The 17,448-nt window shown below is 42.2% G+C and overlaps 1 protein-coding gene across 1 annotated transcript in view; it reads right to left on the reverse strand.

Annotated features, from left to right (window-relative positions):
- The window catches only part of Sfi1 (SFI1 centrin binding protein), a 116,963-nt gene that overhangs the window by 11,693 nt on the left and 87,822 nt on the right, over positions 1-17,448 (reverse strand). Inside the window, exons 14-21 of the mRNA XM_023705857.1 lie at positions 15,631-15,697; positions 11,259-11,389; positions 4,091-4,172; positions 3,599-3,777; positions 2,743-2,818; positions 1,958-2,053; positions 1,478-1,554; positions 54-156 (exon numbers count right to left, since the gene is read on the reverse strand). Of these exons, the coding sequence (XP_023561625.1) occupies positions 54-156; positions 1,478-1,554; positions 1,958-2,053; positions 2,743-2,818; positions 3,599-3,777; positions 4,091-4,172; positions 11,259-11,389; positions 15,631-15,697 (811 nt within the window). The remainder of the gene's footprint in view (positions 1-53; positions 157-1,477; positions 1,555-1,957; positions 2,054-2,742; positions 2,819-3,598; positions 3,778-4,090; positions 4,173-11,258; positions 11,390-15,630; positions 15,698-17,448) is intronic.

The raw sequence follows: 17,448 nt of genomic DNA on the forward strand, positions 1-17,448 counted from the left end.
AATGCCATGTCTCTTAAACCCCTGGGTGGCCAGCTTATCTTCCTGTACCTCACCTTGCAACACATGGTCCTGCTGTAGTGGGCTCTTGCTTGAGTGGATTTTCTGGTCTCATCTGCAAGGGCCATAGTGTTCTTTCTCCAGCGACGTAACACCCACCTGTGGGTTCATGGGCCAGGTGAGGGCAGGTGACCCCAGTGTGGAGGAATGTAAGTAGCTTCTGTAAATCACTCCTTGTTCTTGCCCCACTTCTGAGGAAGGGCTCTGTGCAGTGCATCTACTGCCCTGACACCAAGTTCATGCTCATGTCTATATCCAACAGATGCTGAGCATTTAGGATTTGTGCTGGGTACTGGGTGAGCACCAGGGACCTAGCAATGCACAGAAACTAACACCACATCCTCCTGAGTTTATGTGATCCAGAGCCAAGTCAGGCAATGACGATATAGGTAATTCACAGCAAAAGACAGGTATAGAGCAACAGGGGTGCTGGAGGAAGGTCACCCAAATCCACGTACATGCTTTTGTAGTTAGTCTGAGGAAGGTTTCTTCTTACTCCCAGCTGTCCAAAGGACCAAATGGCATTTCATGGAACCCCAGAAGGACAGAGGTTTTTAAAATCTACAAGGTTCACTTCCATAGGCCATTCAGAATAGCATGTGCTAAATAAATACAAAAGAAAAAAAAGAAAGAGGAAACAGAGAGAGGCCTCCTGGGAAGAAGCAGTAGAGTTTAGCTTAGAAAGAATGGAAGATGTGTGTCACAGTGGCTTCCATGGGCTAAGAGATGCAAACGGTCCTAGAGGGTTGGGAAGTGACCATGAGGAGCCTGCTGGGAGGGAACTGCCTGGGAAGTGACAGGAAAGGGCATGCTGCAGGCTCTAAGGCAGGAGAGAAGAAAGTTTCAAAAGGCTGAAACTTGCAAGAGGAAGCAGGGAGGAAAAAGCACACAGAGGAGCAAGACAAGTGGGAAGCCTTGTAGGCATCCAGGTTCTCCTTCCAGAGCTAGCCCCACACAATGCATGAGTTCAAGACATGCTGAAGAAGGGCCGGCAAGATAGCTCAGTGGACTTAAGTGCCTGCTTAGGCAAGCACAGGGACCAGGGTTCAATCCCCAGCACATGTCACATAGGCCCTGTTCCCAGGTGCACTGGGCTGGCCAATGAGACCAGGCATAGTGGTACACGCCCATAATCCCAGCGCTAGGGAGGCTGAAAACAGGAGGATCACTATGAGTTCGAGCTGTGTAATAAGACCCTGTACCAAATGCATTAAAAAAAAAAAAAAAAAAAAAAAAAAAAGACCTGCTGAGAACAGGTAAATGGAATACTTGCTGTGAAAAAGCCAGAACCACAAGATAAATAGTATGAGGCACTCAGGCCCATCCTCTGCTTGGTCAGAGACAGGACTCTCCACAACTCCAGGCTCTGGAGCTGTTATTCCTCCCTCAGCCTGTATCCCATGAGACATGGGAGACTCACCGCATCAGCTGTCTGTTGTGTTTGCTCTCCCTGATTGCCACTTCCTGAAGGATGCTCCACACCCTGCCTTGGTAAGCCTGTGGAAGATGAGGACCATAGGCCACCTGTTCCAGGTAGGTCTCTAAGGTGTAATGTATATACCCAGACCACTCACAAAGGTGGGAAGAGGTTGAAGGCCACTATTTCAAAGCCAGCAGACCCTTCCCTAAGGTTGTTGTACTTAATCCTCACCTAATAGGTCAAAGCCCTGAACTCCTGGACACGGAGGCACTTTTCCTGTAAAGCTGGTGCCTACTATTTTCACCTTGCCTGGCAAGGATTGATGGACTCTGTTGGCTATAAAACTTGTGATCTGGGCCATCTGCTCTATTTGACGCTTGTTAGATTACTCTGGGGAATGTGCCGGAAGGAAAAGGAAACAGTCTTCAGAAATCCCCCCTGCCCCCACCCAAGGAGATCTGTAGAAAATAGTGCTTCTACCAGCCACTTCCGCAGAGCCTTTCGCAGCAGGGCACGCTGGCTGTGCAGGTCTGCGCGCATCAGCTTCTGTTGCTCAGCTGCCTGCAGGGCCAGGCTCTGTGGACAGAGGATAGCACAAGGGGCTGGGGAGATGGCTCAGTGGAATAAGCGCTTCCCTGGCAAGTGCAAGGGCCTGAGTTCAATCCCCAGTTCCACAAAAAAAAAAAAAAAAAAGGACAACACAAGCACTGTAGGCTGAGGGGTGACTGAAGTGGAGGCTACTTCTAGGTATGCCTCCATATTACACTCTGTCTGGGCTCATGGAAGCCTCAGTTTCCTCACCTACAGCTATATAATTCCTGAAGGTTTTTTTGAGGGTCAAATGGGCTAAATGTCTGACTTACAGGAAATGCTTGATCAATGTCAGCCTGAATTATATACATTTAATATGGTTCCTATAACTGTTATATGAGGAATTTTGGATTCAGAAAGTCCAGATAGGGGCCAGGGAGATGGCTCAGTAGGATAAGCGCTTGACTGGCAAACACAAGGATCTGAGTTCAATCCCTGGTTCCAGAAAAAAAAAAAAAAAAAAAAAAGAAAGTCCAGATAAGATCAGCCTAGTACCTAGAAGAACATGGAGTCGTGACACTTCTCATCTGCTGCCTGTCCTCCTCCCCCAGTCGAGGGGCAGGTTTCTCCTAAGGCACAGTCCAGGAGCCCATTTGTCTGTTCTGAGTCACAATGACACACAGCTCCACCTGTCCAAAAGCCACCCTTGGGTGGTGCCCACACTGAAGTCTTACCTCCCTCCACCTGCTCCAGGCCCAGCACAGGAGCCACCCTGAGTGGAAGCGTGCAGCTCGCACTCTGCCCATCCTCCTGCAGGGAACAAATGGAGTTTAGCACTGCAGCCCAGACTAGCCTCCTGATGGCTCTGATTCAAAGTCCGTAGGCCCCTCTCAGTCATAAATACTTTGTGGGGAAGAGGCACAGTTATTTCTGAAGAGCAGGATTTGGGCTCTTTTCCACAGAAGTACACTTACAAAGTTTTGCACGTACATTCATAGGGCTTCAAGTAGCTTTATGCTTTCTCCTGTGCAGGCATGCTGAAGCCCCCCTCCCCCCCAACTGAAAAGGAGGTTGAATGTGACCAGGGTGTGGGAGGTAGTGAGATTCTCAGAGTATGGAGTAGAGAGTACCACAACAGATGCAGAAAGGCACCAAAACAGGATGATCTTTGCAGTGGACACAAGTCTACCCTACCCCTTGTAGCCAAATGGTATGGTAAAAAAAATGCCACAACCTGTCCACATGGCCAGACAGTCACCAGCCCTGGAATGGCTGGCTCTCCTCATATGGGCCCATCAGCCTGTTTCCTGGGTATGGTCATTTCAAATGGGTCCCAGCTACAAACAGGATATGGCCAATGAACAGGACCTCCCAGATCCAAGAATGCTCTGTCTCCATGAGGTCATGAGGTGCTCCAAGATCCTGTCACTATGACCTCAGTTTTCCTTGGACAATTTTGGATTGAATTTCTGGAATTTACAGCCAGTCTAATGTAACACTACCCTCTGGATAGGCACTTGGAGCTGACAGGGCTGTTACAGTCAAAGCTGGCGTGGGCTGGAGAGGGCTGGGGAAAAACGGTCCACTCACTCTCTTCTGAGCCCTTGGGCATGCTCCTTCCAAATGCAGAAAGCATTTCTGAGCTGTCTGTGGTGGTGCTGGGCACAGGCCACTGCTTCCCACTCCTGCTCCTGGTGACATGCTGCTACCCGCTGGAGCCACATGGACCAGAACCTACGCAGAAGCTGCCCCTCTGCCTGGAGAATGGCCTGAGGCAGGAAAGGAGGAAGAGAACAGAATAGGTCAGGTAGGAGGGAGGCAAAGAAACTGGGAGAATCTGCAGGCCACAAATAATGAATAAGGCAAAAGAAAATGGATATTCAGGAGGTGCTCTAACCCAGAAGCTACCTGCAAACTCCAATAGCCAATGACCATAGATACGCAGACCTCACTGCTAGCTCATGGGGCCCAGCCAAGCCATGTGGGCCTGGCTTCCCTGCAACTTTCTAAGGCGGGGACACAGGACAGGGGCTTTAAATAGATCCTACCACTCCAGGCACTGCCACAGGGACAGCCACTTACTAGTCTCTCTGCCAAGCGGTTTTCTCGATGCTGAAACATCTTCTGCCGCCAGACAGTAAACATCTTCTTCTGTAACATCTCCCTAAAAACAATGGAAAGGCCATGGAAGAAAAATAAAAAGAAAGCACTTAACATAAAAAGACAAAAATCCAACAAAACCAAGTTCCAAATACTTGGATTCTCTTTAATAAATTCTCATAAGAAAGGAAAGGAATATAGGTAACAGTCAAAAGAAAAAAGTACCCTCCCCCACACATTTCTCCAGTTACTTTCAGAAAGTAAACATTTTATTCTTTGCATAGAATAAAAACGATTCAGACTTTGAGACACTAGTTCTTTTTGATAAGTAATTATGGGGTTGCATTTTGGGTATTCAACCTCTGAAAGGTTCACCATAACTGGACTAGGGGCAGCCAATGCAAAGGCCCTGGGTTCAGTCAAGGTGAAAAAAAAAGATTTCAGTTAGGTGTGGTGGCACATGCTGGTAATCCTGTAACATGAGCACTGGGGAGGCACAGTAGGGGGACTGTGCGTTCAAGATCAACCTGACCTATACTGCAAGACCTCTTAAAACAAAACAAAATTTATAATGAAGCCAGCATGGTAAAGCATTCTAGGAGGATAGTAAACTTAAGCCCATTTTGGGCAACTCAGCAATTCAGACTCTTTCTCTAAATAAATAAATAGATGATAGATATAGATAGATAGATAGTCAGACAGACAGAGACAGACAGACAGACAGACAGACAGACAGACAGACAGACAGGTTGGGGATGTAGTTCAGTGTGACGGCCCTGGTTCAATCAGTACCCTTAGCTGGATGTGATGAGACACGCCTGTAATTCTAGCACTGGGGAGGCCCAGGCAGGAGGATCACTATGAGTTCAAGACCAGCCTAGGCTACATAAGCAAGTTCAAGAGCAGCCTACATAGTGAGACCCTGCCTCAAAACACAACACAACACAATAATAAAAAGGTCAAACCATCCAAAGATAACAAAATCTCAGTCTGGCTTTCACCATCCTTCAAGCTTCCTGGCTACTTCCTGTCTTCACTTCACCTTTCCAGCCTCTTATACAACACAGTAAGACTGTCTTTTAAAAAACAAAAAACAAAACAAAACGAAAAAGCCAGCTGTTGATAGTTTTTATCTATCTCTGAACACTATAACAAACCAACAGCTAACACAATACTAAACGTAAAAAAAGTGAAAACTTTCACTTTTAAATCAAGAACAATCCCCAGTTCCACAAAAAAAAAAAAAAAAAAAATCAAGAACAAGACATGGTCATCCAATGTTACCACTCTTATTCAGTTCTGGAAACATTAGCCAGAGTAATTAGACAAGAGAAAGACATAAAAGGAATAAGGCTAGGAAAGGAAAAAGTTATCATTATTTGAAGATAACATGATCCTCTACATAGAAGACTCCAAAAACTCCACTTTCTACATTTAATAAGCAAATTAAGTAGCATAGCTGGATACAAAGTCAGCACTCAAAAATCAACAGCATTTCTGTACATGAATAACAGAGAGAAATTAGGGAAATAACATCTTTCACAATAGATCCAAATAACATCTTTTCACAATAGATAACATCTTTTCACAATAAATAACATCTTTTCACAATAGATCTAAATATGAAATACCTAGGAAGCAATCTAACAAAGGAAGTAAAAGACTTCTACATGGAGCTGGGGAGATAGTTCGTCTACCTAAGTGCCTGCCTGGCAAGCACAAGAACCCAAGTTTGATCCCCAGTACCTCATGCCGTCCTGGCCCTAGAACCCTTAGTGCACCGTGCTGGCCCCGAAACCAGGCTTGGTGCCACATGCCTGTAATCCCAGCATTGGCGAGGCTGATACAGGAGAATCACTACAAGTCTGAGCTGCATAGTGAGACCTGGTATTGAATAAATAAAATTTAAAAAAAGAAAGAATTCTACACTGAAAACTACAGTACTCCAAAAAAGGAGATAGAAGGAGATAGCAGGAAATTGGAAGAATATCCCTTGCTCTTGGGTAGGAAGAACTTATACAGTGAAAATGGCCAGACTTCCAAAAGACAATCCTGATAAAAATTCCAACAGCGTATTTCACAGAACAGAGAAAACAATTCTAAAATTCATTTGAAACCAGAAGTAACCTAGAATAGCAAAGGCAATTCTGGGCAACAAAGGAAAGGCAGAGGGCATCACCATCCTTGACTTAAAATTATACTATAAAAAATTATACTACAAAGCTGCTGTAATAAAAACAGCATGGTACTGACAAAAAAAAATCAGACTGAAAAATCAATGGAACAGATTAGAAATGTAGAAACAACTCCCAAACCACTCATCTACCTTATCTTTGACAAAGATGCCAAACACATTCACTGGAATAAAGATAGCCTCAAAAATAATAAATAAATAAATAAATACATAAATAAAATAAAAATAAAAATAAAAGAAAGATAGCATCTTTAATAAATGGTGCTGGGAAAGCTGGCTTTCCATATGCAGAAGATTAAAACTAGACCAATATCTTTCACCATGCACTAAACTAAAAGATCTAGGGCTGGTGAGATGGCTTAGTGGTCTAAAGCATCTACTCAGAACAAGCTTAGCAAAGCACAGGGACCGCGGTTCAATCCCCCAGCACCACATGCCAGCCCGCCCCACCCCCTGGTGGGCTGAGCTGGCCACATACACACACACAAATAAATAAATTAATTAAAAAAAAAAACCTGTATTAAAAAAATAAATAAATAAATAAACTAAAAGATCTAAATTACTAAAATAAAAACATTAAATTCACTTAAGATAGAATAGGTAGAACTCTTGAAGGCACAGGTTCAGGCAAAGATTTTATGGATAAAACTGCAACTGTACATGAACTATCACAAAGAATCAACAACTGTGATCTCATCTTATGAGCAAGAGAAACCACCAATGAAGAGACAACCACAGTATGGGAAAAAATTTTTTGCCAGCTATTCCTCAAAGTACTACTATCTAGAATATATAAAGAACCAAAACATCAGACCCACCCAATTTAAAGACCCAATTCAAAAACAGGCATCAGAGGTAAATACACACTTCTTAGACAAAGAAGTAGAAATGGCAAATAAATATTTTTTTAAAAAAAGTTCAATATCACTGGTCATTTGAGAAATGTAAATTAAAGCAATGAGATTCCATCCCACCCCAGAAAGAATGCCTATTATCAAGAAATCATGGGCCGGGGAGATAGCTCAGTAGAATAAGTGCTTGCCTGGCAGGCACAGGGTCCTGAGTTCAATCTCCATACTGGAAAAAAAAAAAAAAAATCAGAGCTGGCCTGATAGCTCAGCAGACTAAAGTGCCTGCTTAGGCAGAGCACAGTGGCCAGGGTTCAATCCCTGCTGTGCTATGCCATGCCATCCCTGCCTGTGGGATGCGCTGAGACAGCAATTGAGATTAGGCATGGTGGAGTGTGCCTGTAATCCCAGCACTTGGGAGGCTGAAAACAGGAGAATCACTACGAATCTGATCTATGTAGTGAGACCCTGTAGACCCTGTCCTAAATACAGAAGAAAAAAGAAAGAAAGAAAGAAAGAAAGAAAGAAAGAAAGAAAGAAAGAAAAAGACAGAGGGGCCAGGGAGATGGCTCAGTAGAATAAGTGCTTCCCTGGCAAGCACAAGGACCTGAGTTCAATCCCCATTTCCACCAAAAAAAAAAAAAAAAAAAAAAAAAGGAAAGAAAAAAATTAACGAATGACAAATGCAGGTGAGGTTGTGGAGAAAGAAGAACCCGTCTCCACTGCTGGTGGGAGTGTAGACTAGTGCAACCACCATGGAAATCAATGGGGAAGATTCCTCCAAAAATTAAGACAAGAGGTTCCATTTTAACCAGCTACTCCCCTTCTAGCATCATACCACAGTAATATATGTACGCCCACGTTTGTACTGATAGTTTGTAATAACTAAGTCTTGGAAACAACCCAAATGCCTATCAACTGATGAAAGGATAAAGAAGACGTGGGTTTTGGGGTTGGTTTTTTTTTTTTTTGGCAGAACCAGAGATTGAACTCAGGACCTTGCGCTTCCCAGGCAAATGCTTATTGTACTGAGCTAATTCCCTGGCCCCGAAGATGTGGTTTTGTAAATTCTATTTGGGCCAGGGAGATGGTTCGGTGGAATAAGCACTTCCCTGGCAAGCACAAGGGCTTGAGTTCAATCCCCGGTTCCACCAAAAACAAACAAACAAAAAAAAGATGTGGTTTTTTATATGGATGAGAACTACTCTGCCATACAGAAGGTTAAAATTGAGATACTCCTAGGTAAATAGAATGCACTTTGAGACCATATGCAAGTGAAATAAATCAGACTCACTTGTGTAAATACTGCACTGGTGTGAGAAACCAAAAGTCTATAATAGATGTTGTGAAATAAGAAGAAAATGTTCAAGTGGGAAGGGGGAAGTAGGCAAGAGGGAAGGGAAACAAAAGCAAAAAGAAAATGAGAAAAAAAAGGAAAAGTGGAAAGAAAGCTTTTGTAAATAAGGGAGAGAGAGGGGAAGAAAGGTTGAAAAGAGGGTAGGAGAATGGTGGAAAAAGACGAAGCAGTATATAATATATACAGGTACAAATTCTCTACGATGAATGAATGTGATGATTATGTGTATTTAAAATGTAGCAATAGACTTAATTTTTAAAAAACTTACCAACAAAAAAAGACAAATTATAATTTTTAGTCATAATTGATGAGAGTCCACAATAAATTCTATTTGTAGTCCTAAAACACTCCTAATAGTACAGAAGATGGATATTGGCAATTTTAATTTGCTAAACCTCAAACCAATGCTAAAAAAATTGGCTTAACATAAGAACTACAAATCAAACTGATTCTAAGGGTTAGGAAGATTGTCATATTTGACACTGGGTACCTTGCTAATATTTGATGTATATTATCCTATTTGGTTTTCATGACAGAATAATACTCTGGTTTCTCTTCAGATTGCATAAATCTTTTGCCTTTTTCATGACAGACTATGAGATAGGGACTATTATATAACCATCTCTACCGTGCATTTAGGGAGACTGACGTGCAGAGTGAATGACCGGCGCAGGGTGACAGAGATGCCAGGTGGCAGAGCAAAGGTTTGAACTCAGGCCTAACCAGCTTCTGAACCACACCTTAAATTACTCTGTTCCCTCATAAACCAGGAAGGAGGAAACGTAAAAGACTAAATTTAATAAAAAGATCAGGGGGCGTGCCCCTTAGCTCAGTTCTTTAAGGCTTCTTCAACAAAGCAGTCAGGCTCAGGTTGTTGTGGTTAGAGTACCACAACTCAAGCCAGCCAAACTTGCCCTGAAGGCATTCGGAGCAAAAAAAAAAAAAAAAGATCAGCCAGGCATGGTATGGCACATCTGTAATCCTAGCACTCAGGATGCTGAGGCAGGAGGATCCACGAAGAGTTCAAGGCCAGCCACTGGGTTACATCAGCAAGTTTAAGACCAGCCTGCACTACATATTGAGACTTTGCCTCAAAAAACAAACAAACAAACAAACAAATAAATAAATAAATAAATGAAAGTAAAAAATAAAAAGGTCAAACCACCCAAATATAACAAAAATCTCAGTCAGGTTTTCACCATCCTACAAGCCTCCAGGCTACATCCTGTCTCCAATCCACACACCAGTCTCTTGTCTCCAGTAATAATTTTGGAGGTGACAGTTTTGGAGAGTATCCCAAGTATTGAGTACATCAATTTAAGTTGGAGAGGCTGGGGGGTGTGCATACAATAGGAAAAAACCGTGATGATCTTGAATTTAATATAAACCCAAGCCTGCTCCCCAGCAAAAATCCTTATAGAGATTCCTCTGAGCAACTCTGAAGATACGATCAAAATTTTTCTCCCCTATCATGCAAAATATAAATAGCAAGAGAAGCAAGTAATGACTGCTTATTTGTAAAGAAAGATTTGTGGCGTGCATATTTTAAATACTAAAACCATTTCTCAAATGGACTTTATACCAGACCACAATACAGCAATCAAATGTAAAGCTGCTCCTTCAGAAGAGGGCAGAAATAAGAGGTGTGCCTTTGGCAGCCTCTATTCCTGAAACTATCTCCCTAAAATCATCTCCTTGGACTTTATACCCAAGGACTCCAAAGTTCTGGGTGATCTCAAATCAGCATCTGTAGTCCTCTAAGTTCAAGATTATCACAGTCTACAAGATCGTCCAACCCCCAGTTTGGGCCTCCAACCTCATCCCCCTGCTTCACAGAAAGACACCCCACATACTTCCTTGCTCTCCAGCTACCCTCAGTACCAGCTCTGAGCTCTAGAAGAATCTGTACCCTGACATAACTAAGGATTAATAGATTTATTCTTTTGGTTTTCAGTTATGTCCCGTGTATCAGCCTTGTCTTTTCACAAGAACTCAAAGCTCCTACAAAGTCACTGAAAAGATCCTCCTCTTGATCAAGTAAAAACCACTTGGACTTTGGAATGGGAGATGAGAATTTACATCCTAGCTCTCCTCACTTACTGACTGTGTTATCATGGATACAGGTTGTTTATCATTCTCAATCTGCTCTCTCAAGACAGCTATGAGAAGGAAGTTATTAATGAAGGTAATTATGTCACAGGCAGAAGGAGCTTATATATTTGCTTTCTTTCATCACATAACACCAATTCACAGTGGCTGACACAGTTCATTATGTTCTGCCAACACATCATAACGAGCTGCTATGGGCAAGTTTGATCCAATGGAAGCTAAAAAGATGTAGGGTAGCTCCTGGATCTTTGTAACTTTGTTGATGACTATAATTTTAAGAGTACAGAATGCCATGTCTTGCAAAGCAACTAAACATTTCAGGGAAATCACAAGAATGCCAGCCAAGGACAGGTCAGGTCCTACTGTGCTGACCCAGAAAGCTAATGGTGTTTGTAATGGAATTCTCAGCCTCATGAAATGAGGACAAGGCACAAAACACAAGCTATTTGTAAAATACTTGCGATCAAGATGGACAAAAGTTTTCCCAAAGGAAATAACTCTCTTCTTCCATTAGATGAAATCAATAGGCTCACCTTATCGAAAACCCATGAAGAACCAGAAGTTGGGAGGTTAGAAGGGTGAGAAGCAAAGTATGGCTGGCACAGCTGGACTAGAGATACCTGACAGGAACTGCACGCGTACCTATGAAAACAGGTTGCTCTTGTGTTGAGGCCGCTTTGCTGCTGGTGCCATCGCCAGAGTCTGTTCCATGTGTAGAAGGCAGCAGACAGGGCTCTGCGCTGGAAATGACCATCTGCTCTGGCCTGCAGTTGCTAAAGTAAAATAATGAGTGGCTTTTGTGCTTTGCTTTTATTTATTTTTCACCAATCAATCTTTCAGGGTCACACTCATGAGGGAGAATTGCTTCCTGTATAATGAGTTGATAAAAAGATAAAAATCATTATGTTTAATCTTTACCAATATATTAAGTAAAAATGAAAGACAAAAATTATTCACTTCCTTAATTATATGTGACCTGACTATCCTCGTCATATATATTTAGATAAACACATTGCACCCATGTATATACCTAGGTTCTTTCTTTTCTGCTTAGAGATATTCATACTGATTAGCTGTTTTATCTGACTGTCAGTATTTAATGCGGTGATACATACAGGTGTTTGAACCTTAAAACCTTTGTTAGTCTTTTGTCATGTGTGTTTGTGGGAGGATTGTGAGTTTAAAACTACACAGCAAGAGCCTATCTCAAAAACCACAAAAAAAAAGGATGTAGAGATGTAGCTCAGTGAAGATTCTGGATTCAGTCCCTTGTCCCCTACAAAAAGGTGAATGAAGAAAAAGACTTAGTAGGGATGGTTGGTCTCTACTCCAATATTATTGGGTCCTAAGCTAGGAAGATTCTAATGGCAAGCATTTGGCATCATTCAGAGCATCTTCATGCTGTCTGGTTCCTGGCTTGGAAAGACTCAAACTGGGCTGAAGTGTTAACCTGGGAGTGTATATGCAGCCTTGCCATGAAGGGCAAGCTTCTCCACAGCATATGGGCCTTGAGGCAGTCAGGCATCAGGGCTTCAGAAGTGCCTGCTCAAGTTGACAAAGCAGGTGTATGGCCCTTTCCTTTGGCCTTAGCACAATCTGGTGTCAATCTGACCATGCTCTCTTGGTCAGAGCAGTCACAATCCCACCCAAATCTACATCTCCCATTGAATTTGCAGCAACTTTGTTTTCTTAGTATTGAAGACTGAACCAGAAGCCATGAGCTGCATTGCCAGCCATCTTTATTTCTGAGATTAGCTCTCAACATGTAGTCCAAGAAAGCCTCAAACTTTTCATAGCTCAGCCTCTTGTGTAGCTAGGATTACAGGTGTGTACCACCACCACTGGCTTTCCCTGCACTCCAGTTCTAGGGTCCTCAAACATGCTAGGCAAGTGCTCTACCACTTTAAAGCTGCAGCCCTTTTCATTTCATTTTGAGACAGCGTCTTGCTAAATTTCCCCGACTGGCTTCAAACTTGCAATCCTCCTGCCTCAGCATCTTAAGTTGCTAGGATTACAGGTGTGTATTATTATGTCCAGCTACGCATTATGTTTTGTCTTAATTTCACTTATCTTAGCCAAAGGCCAAGAAGTGATTGTCTTGTCTTAATTCTTGAGCAAGAGAACCTTTAAACAGAGTATTATGGTTGTTACCTTATGCACAGAGTTTGGGATTATTTTTAACAAAGCAACAGATAACTAGCATAGTGTACATATGCACACATGAATGTGAATATATGGGTACAAGCCTTTCAACCCACACAGAGAAAGATACAGACTTAACTACCAAATGTTCTCTGAAAAAGCAAACTTATAAGAATCTTTTTCTCCATTCTTTTTATGTCTTTCTACACTTCCAAAATTTTCTGTGTTTGAGACTCGGTGTGGTAGTGCACGCCTGTAATCCCAGCTTTTGGGAGGCTGTAAACAGGCGGATCACTATGAGTCCAATCCAGTAGTGAGACCCTGAACACCCTGTACACCCTTCCCTAAAATACAAAAAAAATAAAAATAAAAAATTCTGTCTGTATCCTGTTTTCCTCTGAACTTTTTATTATGAGCATTTTTTAATGTGAATAAAAATAGAAGTAACACCTCTCAGTGTCTGTGAACCTATTCTCCAACTTCAAAAATTAATAAACATTTTGTCATTCTGTATCTATTACTTTTTTAAAGTTTATTAATACATATGTCTAGTGTATAATGTTTGAAATAACTCAGAATAAATAAAGTTTCATCTTTTCCTAAAACAGAAGAGATATGTTCCTGGGATATTTACACCAAGAGGTGACATTCAGATTTTTTTTTTTTTTTTTTAATTTTAGGGAAGGGCCTACAAGGTGTTCAGGGTCTCACTACTAGGTCAGACTTGTAGGGATCCACCTGTTTACAGCCTCCCAAGAGCTGGAATTATAGGCACACACCACCATGCCCAATTTCAATTGCCATCTCAGTGCACTCCAGGAGCAGGGCCAGCATAGCAAGCCTGGGGATTGAACTCCTGGCCTCTGCACCTGCTTGCAGGCGCTTTAATCCACTGAGCTATTTGGCTGGTCCTAACATTCAGATTGTTGGCTCTAAGTTTTTCAAAAGTAGTGGCCAAGCAGTGCTCTTGCTATTCTTTAAACTTATTTTCCCTTCAAAAGCCGACTAACTTGGAGCAGTATATAAGAGAACCCTGACCGGTGACTTTTCAAATATGGTGAGTCCCAGGGTCAATGAGCGCTCTTTCCCAGAAAGAAATAAAAAGGTCTTCTGCTTTCCACTTGGGATAAACACAAATTTTCCGTCCTGGCACTCAGTCTTTTGAAAAAGCCTCCTAACATTCTACTGAACTAGCATTAAATTAATTCAAGAGAACAAGTGGCAATATCCTTTCAAAAGCAGCCACATAATCAAAAGGGATGTCAAAGAATGCAATGACTCTAAGCATTTTCTAAGCATGGAAGGCCAAAGTGACACAAAACAAGCCAATGTCGAGCCATCCAAACTCCCACAACCAAGGTGATCCTTCAGAGAAACTCTGACATGATCAATGACAATGAATTTGTTCATTCATCCATATATTAGTCAGCACATGTTCTTTGCCAAGTACTGTGCTGGGCTAAGGAGAAGAGAGACAGACTGTACTCACAAGGAGTTCCAGGCTGGCAGAAGAAGAGGCCAGCAGACAACTGTGTGATGAATGCTCTGATGAACTCTATGAGTAGAGGTGGGCTGGGGGTTGAGCACTTGAATTTCAAGGGTAGTGAAGCACAGAGAACTGCAGGTACAGTGAGAAGCAAGAGTGTGAGCAGGACGTTCAGGAACAGCATGCAGCCTAACTGCCAGCGCAGTTATGAAGGGAGTGCTAACAGGAAGGATGGGTAGAGAAACAGTGACCAGATCCTAGACAAGTTTATGTGCCTTGCTAAAAAATGTGTATTCTATCCCAAAACTACAGGGAGCCAGCCAAAATCTTTAGATCCATCTTTAGATTCTAGCAGAAGATGGAGATGAGATTGGGCCAAAACAAGCACTGGCTCGTTTTGTGTCACTTTAGCCTTCCATGCTTAGAAAATGCTTAGAGTCACAGCATTCTTTGACATCCCTTTTATGTGGCTGCTTTTGAAAGGGCAGCACAAAAACAACTAGGAGGAGTTTGGTTTGTGATTTCCTTTGATTTGCTGATATGGATGGCCAAAGAGGGGCACTTTTCATGCAGACATCACCAATTGAACAAACATCTCCAACAGGTCTGAATATGGCCTCAAAATCCTTCTTAGTTCAGCATTCTACAAGCTATCCCCAATCATTAGACCCAGCCAGCAAGATCACATGCTTCTGTTACCCTCCGGCTACTGATAAGTGTGAGAGCAGGAATTCTGCTCACTTTGTATCACAGTCGTGTCCCGTGCTTAGCAGTGTGAAGGATAGCAGTCGTGCAAAAAAGTACAGCATTTCTTAAATAGAACTCAAGTTAGCTTTCTCAATCTGCTTTTACTAATTAGTCAATCTGACCCCACCTGCTCCTCCCACTGGTGCACCTGTATCTCACACTGTTTAGCACCGGGGTACAGCATTTATGCTCTGTATATTTCCCCATATCTCCAGAAGGTCCTACTAGGTGACAGGCTTGCTAACTCATATAATAAATTAGTGCAACTCCAGATGTGAGTGGATGTCCACATTAGTGGCACATACCTATAGTCTCAGTACTAGGGAGGACTCAAGTTTGAGGCTAGCACTGGGTTGGGGATATATATATATAGGTATATATATTCCATACATACACATTTTACATATATACATATGAATGGCTAGTAAGAATTCATCCTCCATTTTTCTAGCAGATGAAGGAATGCAGTTTTTGACAACATAAATGGGGACTAAAAGAAATACATTTGAGCTTTACAACACTCTTTTTCTCCAAACCAGAAGAGCAGGATCTGTTAGCACAGATCTTTCCCAAGAGTTTCTCCAAAGCCAGTTCAAGAATGTAAGGCCGCACAGCTATCTGCTTGAAAGTATCCCATACCCGCTTGTATCTTCTCTTCTGAGTATAATGTAACCACAACTTGATACACTTGCGTAGCAATGTTACCCTGAAATAAAACACAGAACATCATGGTACTACCCATCTGCACCTCCAAGTTTCAGATTTTTAAATTTCTGTTTCATTTTTAAGGCCAGTAAATCTGGGTAGAGTTACTTCTTATGGTTAAAGTCACTCCATGGGCTTACTAGTTTCATCCTAGGAGACAGGAAATGCGAACCTGACACCTAACATGAAGCCTGTTAGCTCCTAATTTTTTTTTTTTAGAAATACATTTTATTGGGCCAAGGAGATGGCTCAGTGGAATAAGTACTTCCCTGGCAAGCACAAGGGCCTGAGTTCAATCCCTGGTTTCACCAAAAATACAACAACAACAACAACAACAACAACAACAAAAGTTAGAAATACATTTTATTATTATTATTATTATTTTTTTTTTTTTTTTTTTTTTTTGGCGGAACCAGGGATTGAACTCAGATCCTTGTGCTTGCCAGGGAAGCGCTTATTCCACTGAGCCATCTCCCCAGCCCCCAGCTCCTAATTTTTGGACTCTGGTTTGCTTAAACATTTTGAAAACTTTCTTTTTTTTCTCTTTTTGCAGTGCTAGGGACCAAACCCAGAGACTTGCACATGATAGAAAAGTGCTCTACTGCTGAGCCACATTTCCAGTCCTTAGTAACTTTCTTATAAATCTAATTATACCACTAGGCACAGTATTTTTGGAATGTGTACAAAATACCCCAGAGATCCTAATCTTGCTGGTTTTATGGCTAAACTCTGGGGCTTATTTGGGACCATCTGGGCCTGTGACATGTTCCCTTTAATGGACTGATACTGAGAATGAGAGCCACACTCACTTTTACAAACCAAGATTTAGAACAATGTCTAGAATTTAGAATAGTGTTTATTTCTAAGGCCAGTAAATCTGGGTAGGCTTTGACAAACTCTGAATTGAATTAAATATTAGGATTCTCACTGATTCATTTTTTTAATGTTCCAAGATCTGGGGCATTTTTATGCTCTAAGGCTTGGGGTGTAGCTCAAAGGCTGCGCATCTGTTTAATATGTGGCAACCCAGAGTTTGATCTCCAGCACCAAAACTAATTAAAGAATTTTTTTTTTCAAAAAAGAATTTTTTTGAAATGTTCCAAAATTAGACCTGTAACTATGCAAATTAGAAGGGAAAGAAAAGGGAGATATAAGGATATTAAACTCATGGAATATTTTTAGCAGCCAAAAAATAATAATCGTTACATTTAGAAAGTTCGACTAAGGGGGCCTCGGCTCGGCTTGGCTCCTCCCACCTCGTGGCGGCCTGGGAGCTGAGCAGCGCAGGCGCGGACATGGGCGAGAGCAGTGCGCTGCTGGGCCTGGCGGGCAGGGCGCAGGCGCCCAGGAGCGCGAGGCAGAGTGGCGTCTGCCCGCAGCGCTGGGGCGATGATGACGATGCCCTTCTTTCCAAGTGGTGACTAAGAACTAAAAACAAGGTGCAGCTTGCTAGTGGCCGTGCTCAGGATTCAGAAGACCAGGACCCAGGAATCAGAAGGCATGTGTTGTAGTCCCCGGTTCTGCTACTTCTTAGTTTACTTGAGTTTCACTGTGTCTGTGTCCTCATCAGTAACAATGAGTCACTTTTTACTGTCTGTGGAAGCATTCGTGTAATTCATTTTTCTTCATTGCACTATTAAGAATTATATCAAATTGAGGGGGCTGGTGAGATGGCTCAGTGGTCTAAAGCACCTACTTAGAACAAGCTTAGCAAAGCACAGGGACCACGGTTCAATCCTCCAGCACCACATG

The sequence above is a fragment of the Octodon degus genome, unplaced genomic scaffold (genome assembly GCF_000260255.1).
Source record: "Octodon degus isolate 3935 unplaced genomic scaffold, OctDeg1.0 scaffold00230, whole genome shotgun sequence".
In the NCBI taxonomy this organism is placed as follows: domain Eukaryota; kingdom Metazoa; phylum Chordata; class Mammalia; order Rodentia; family Octodontidae; genus Octodon; species Octodon degus.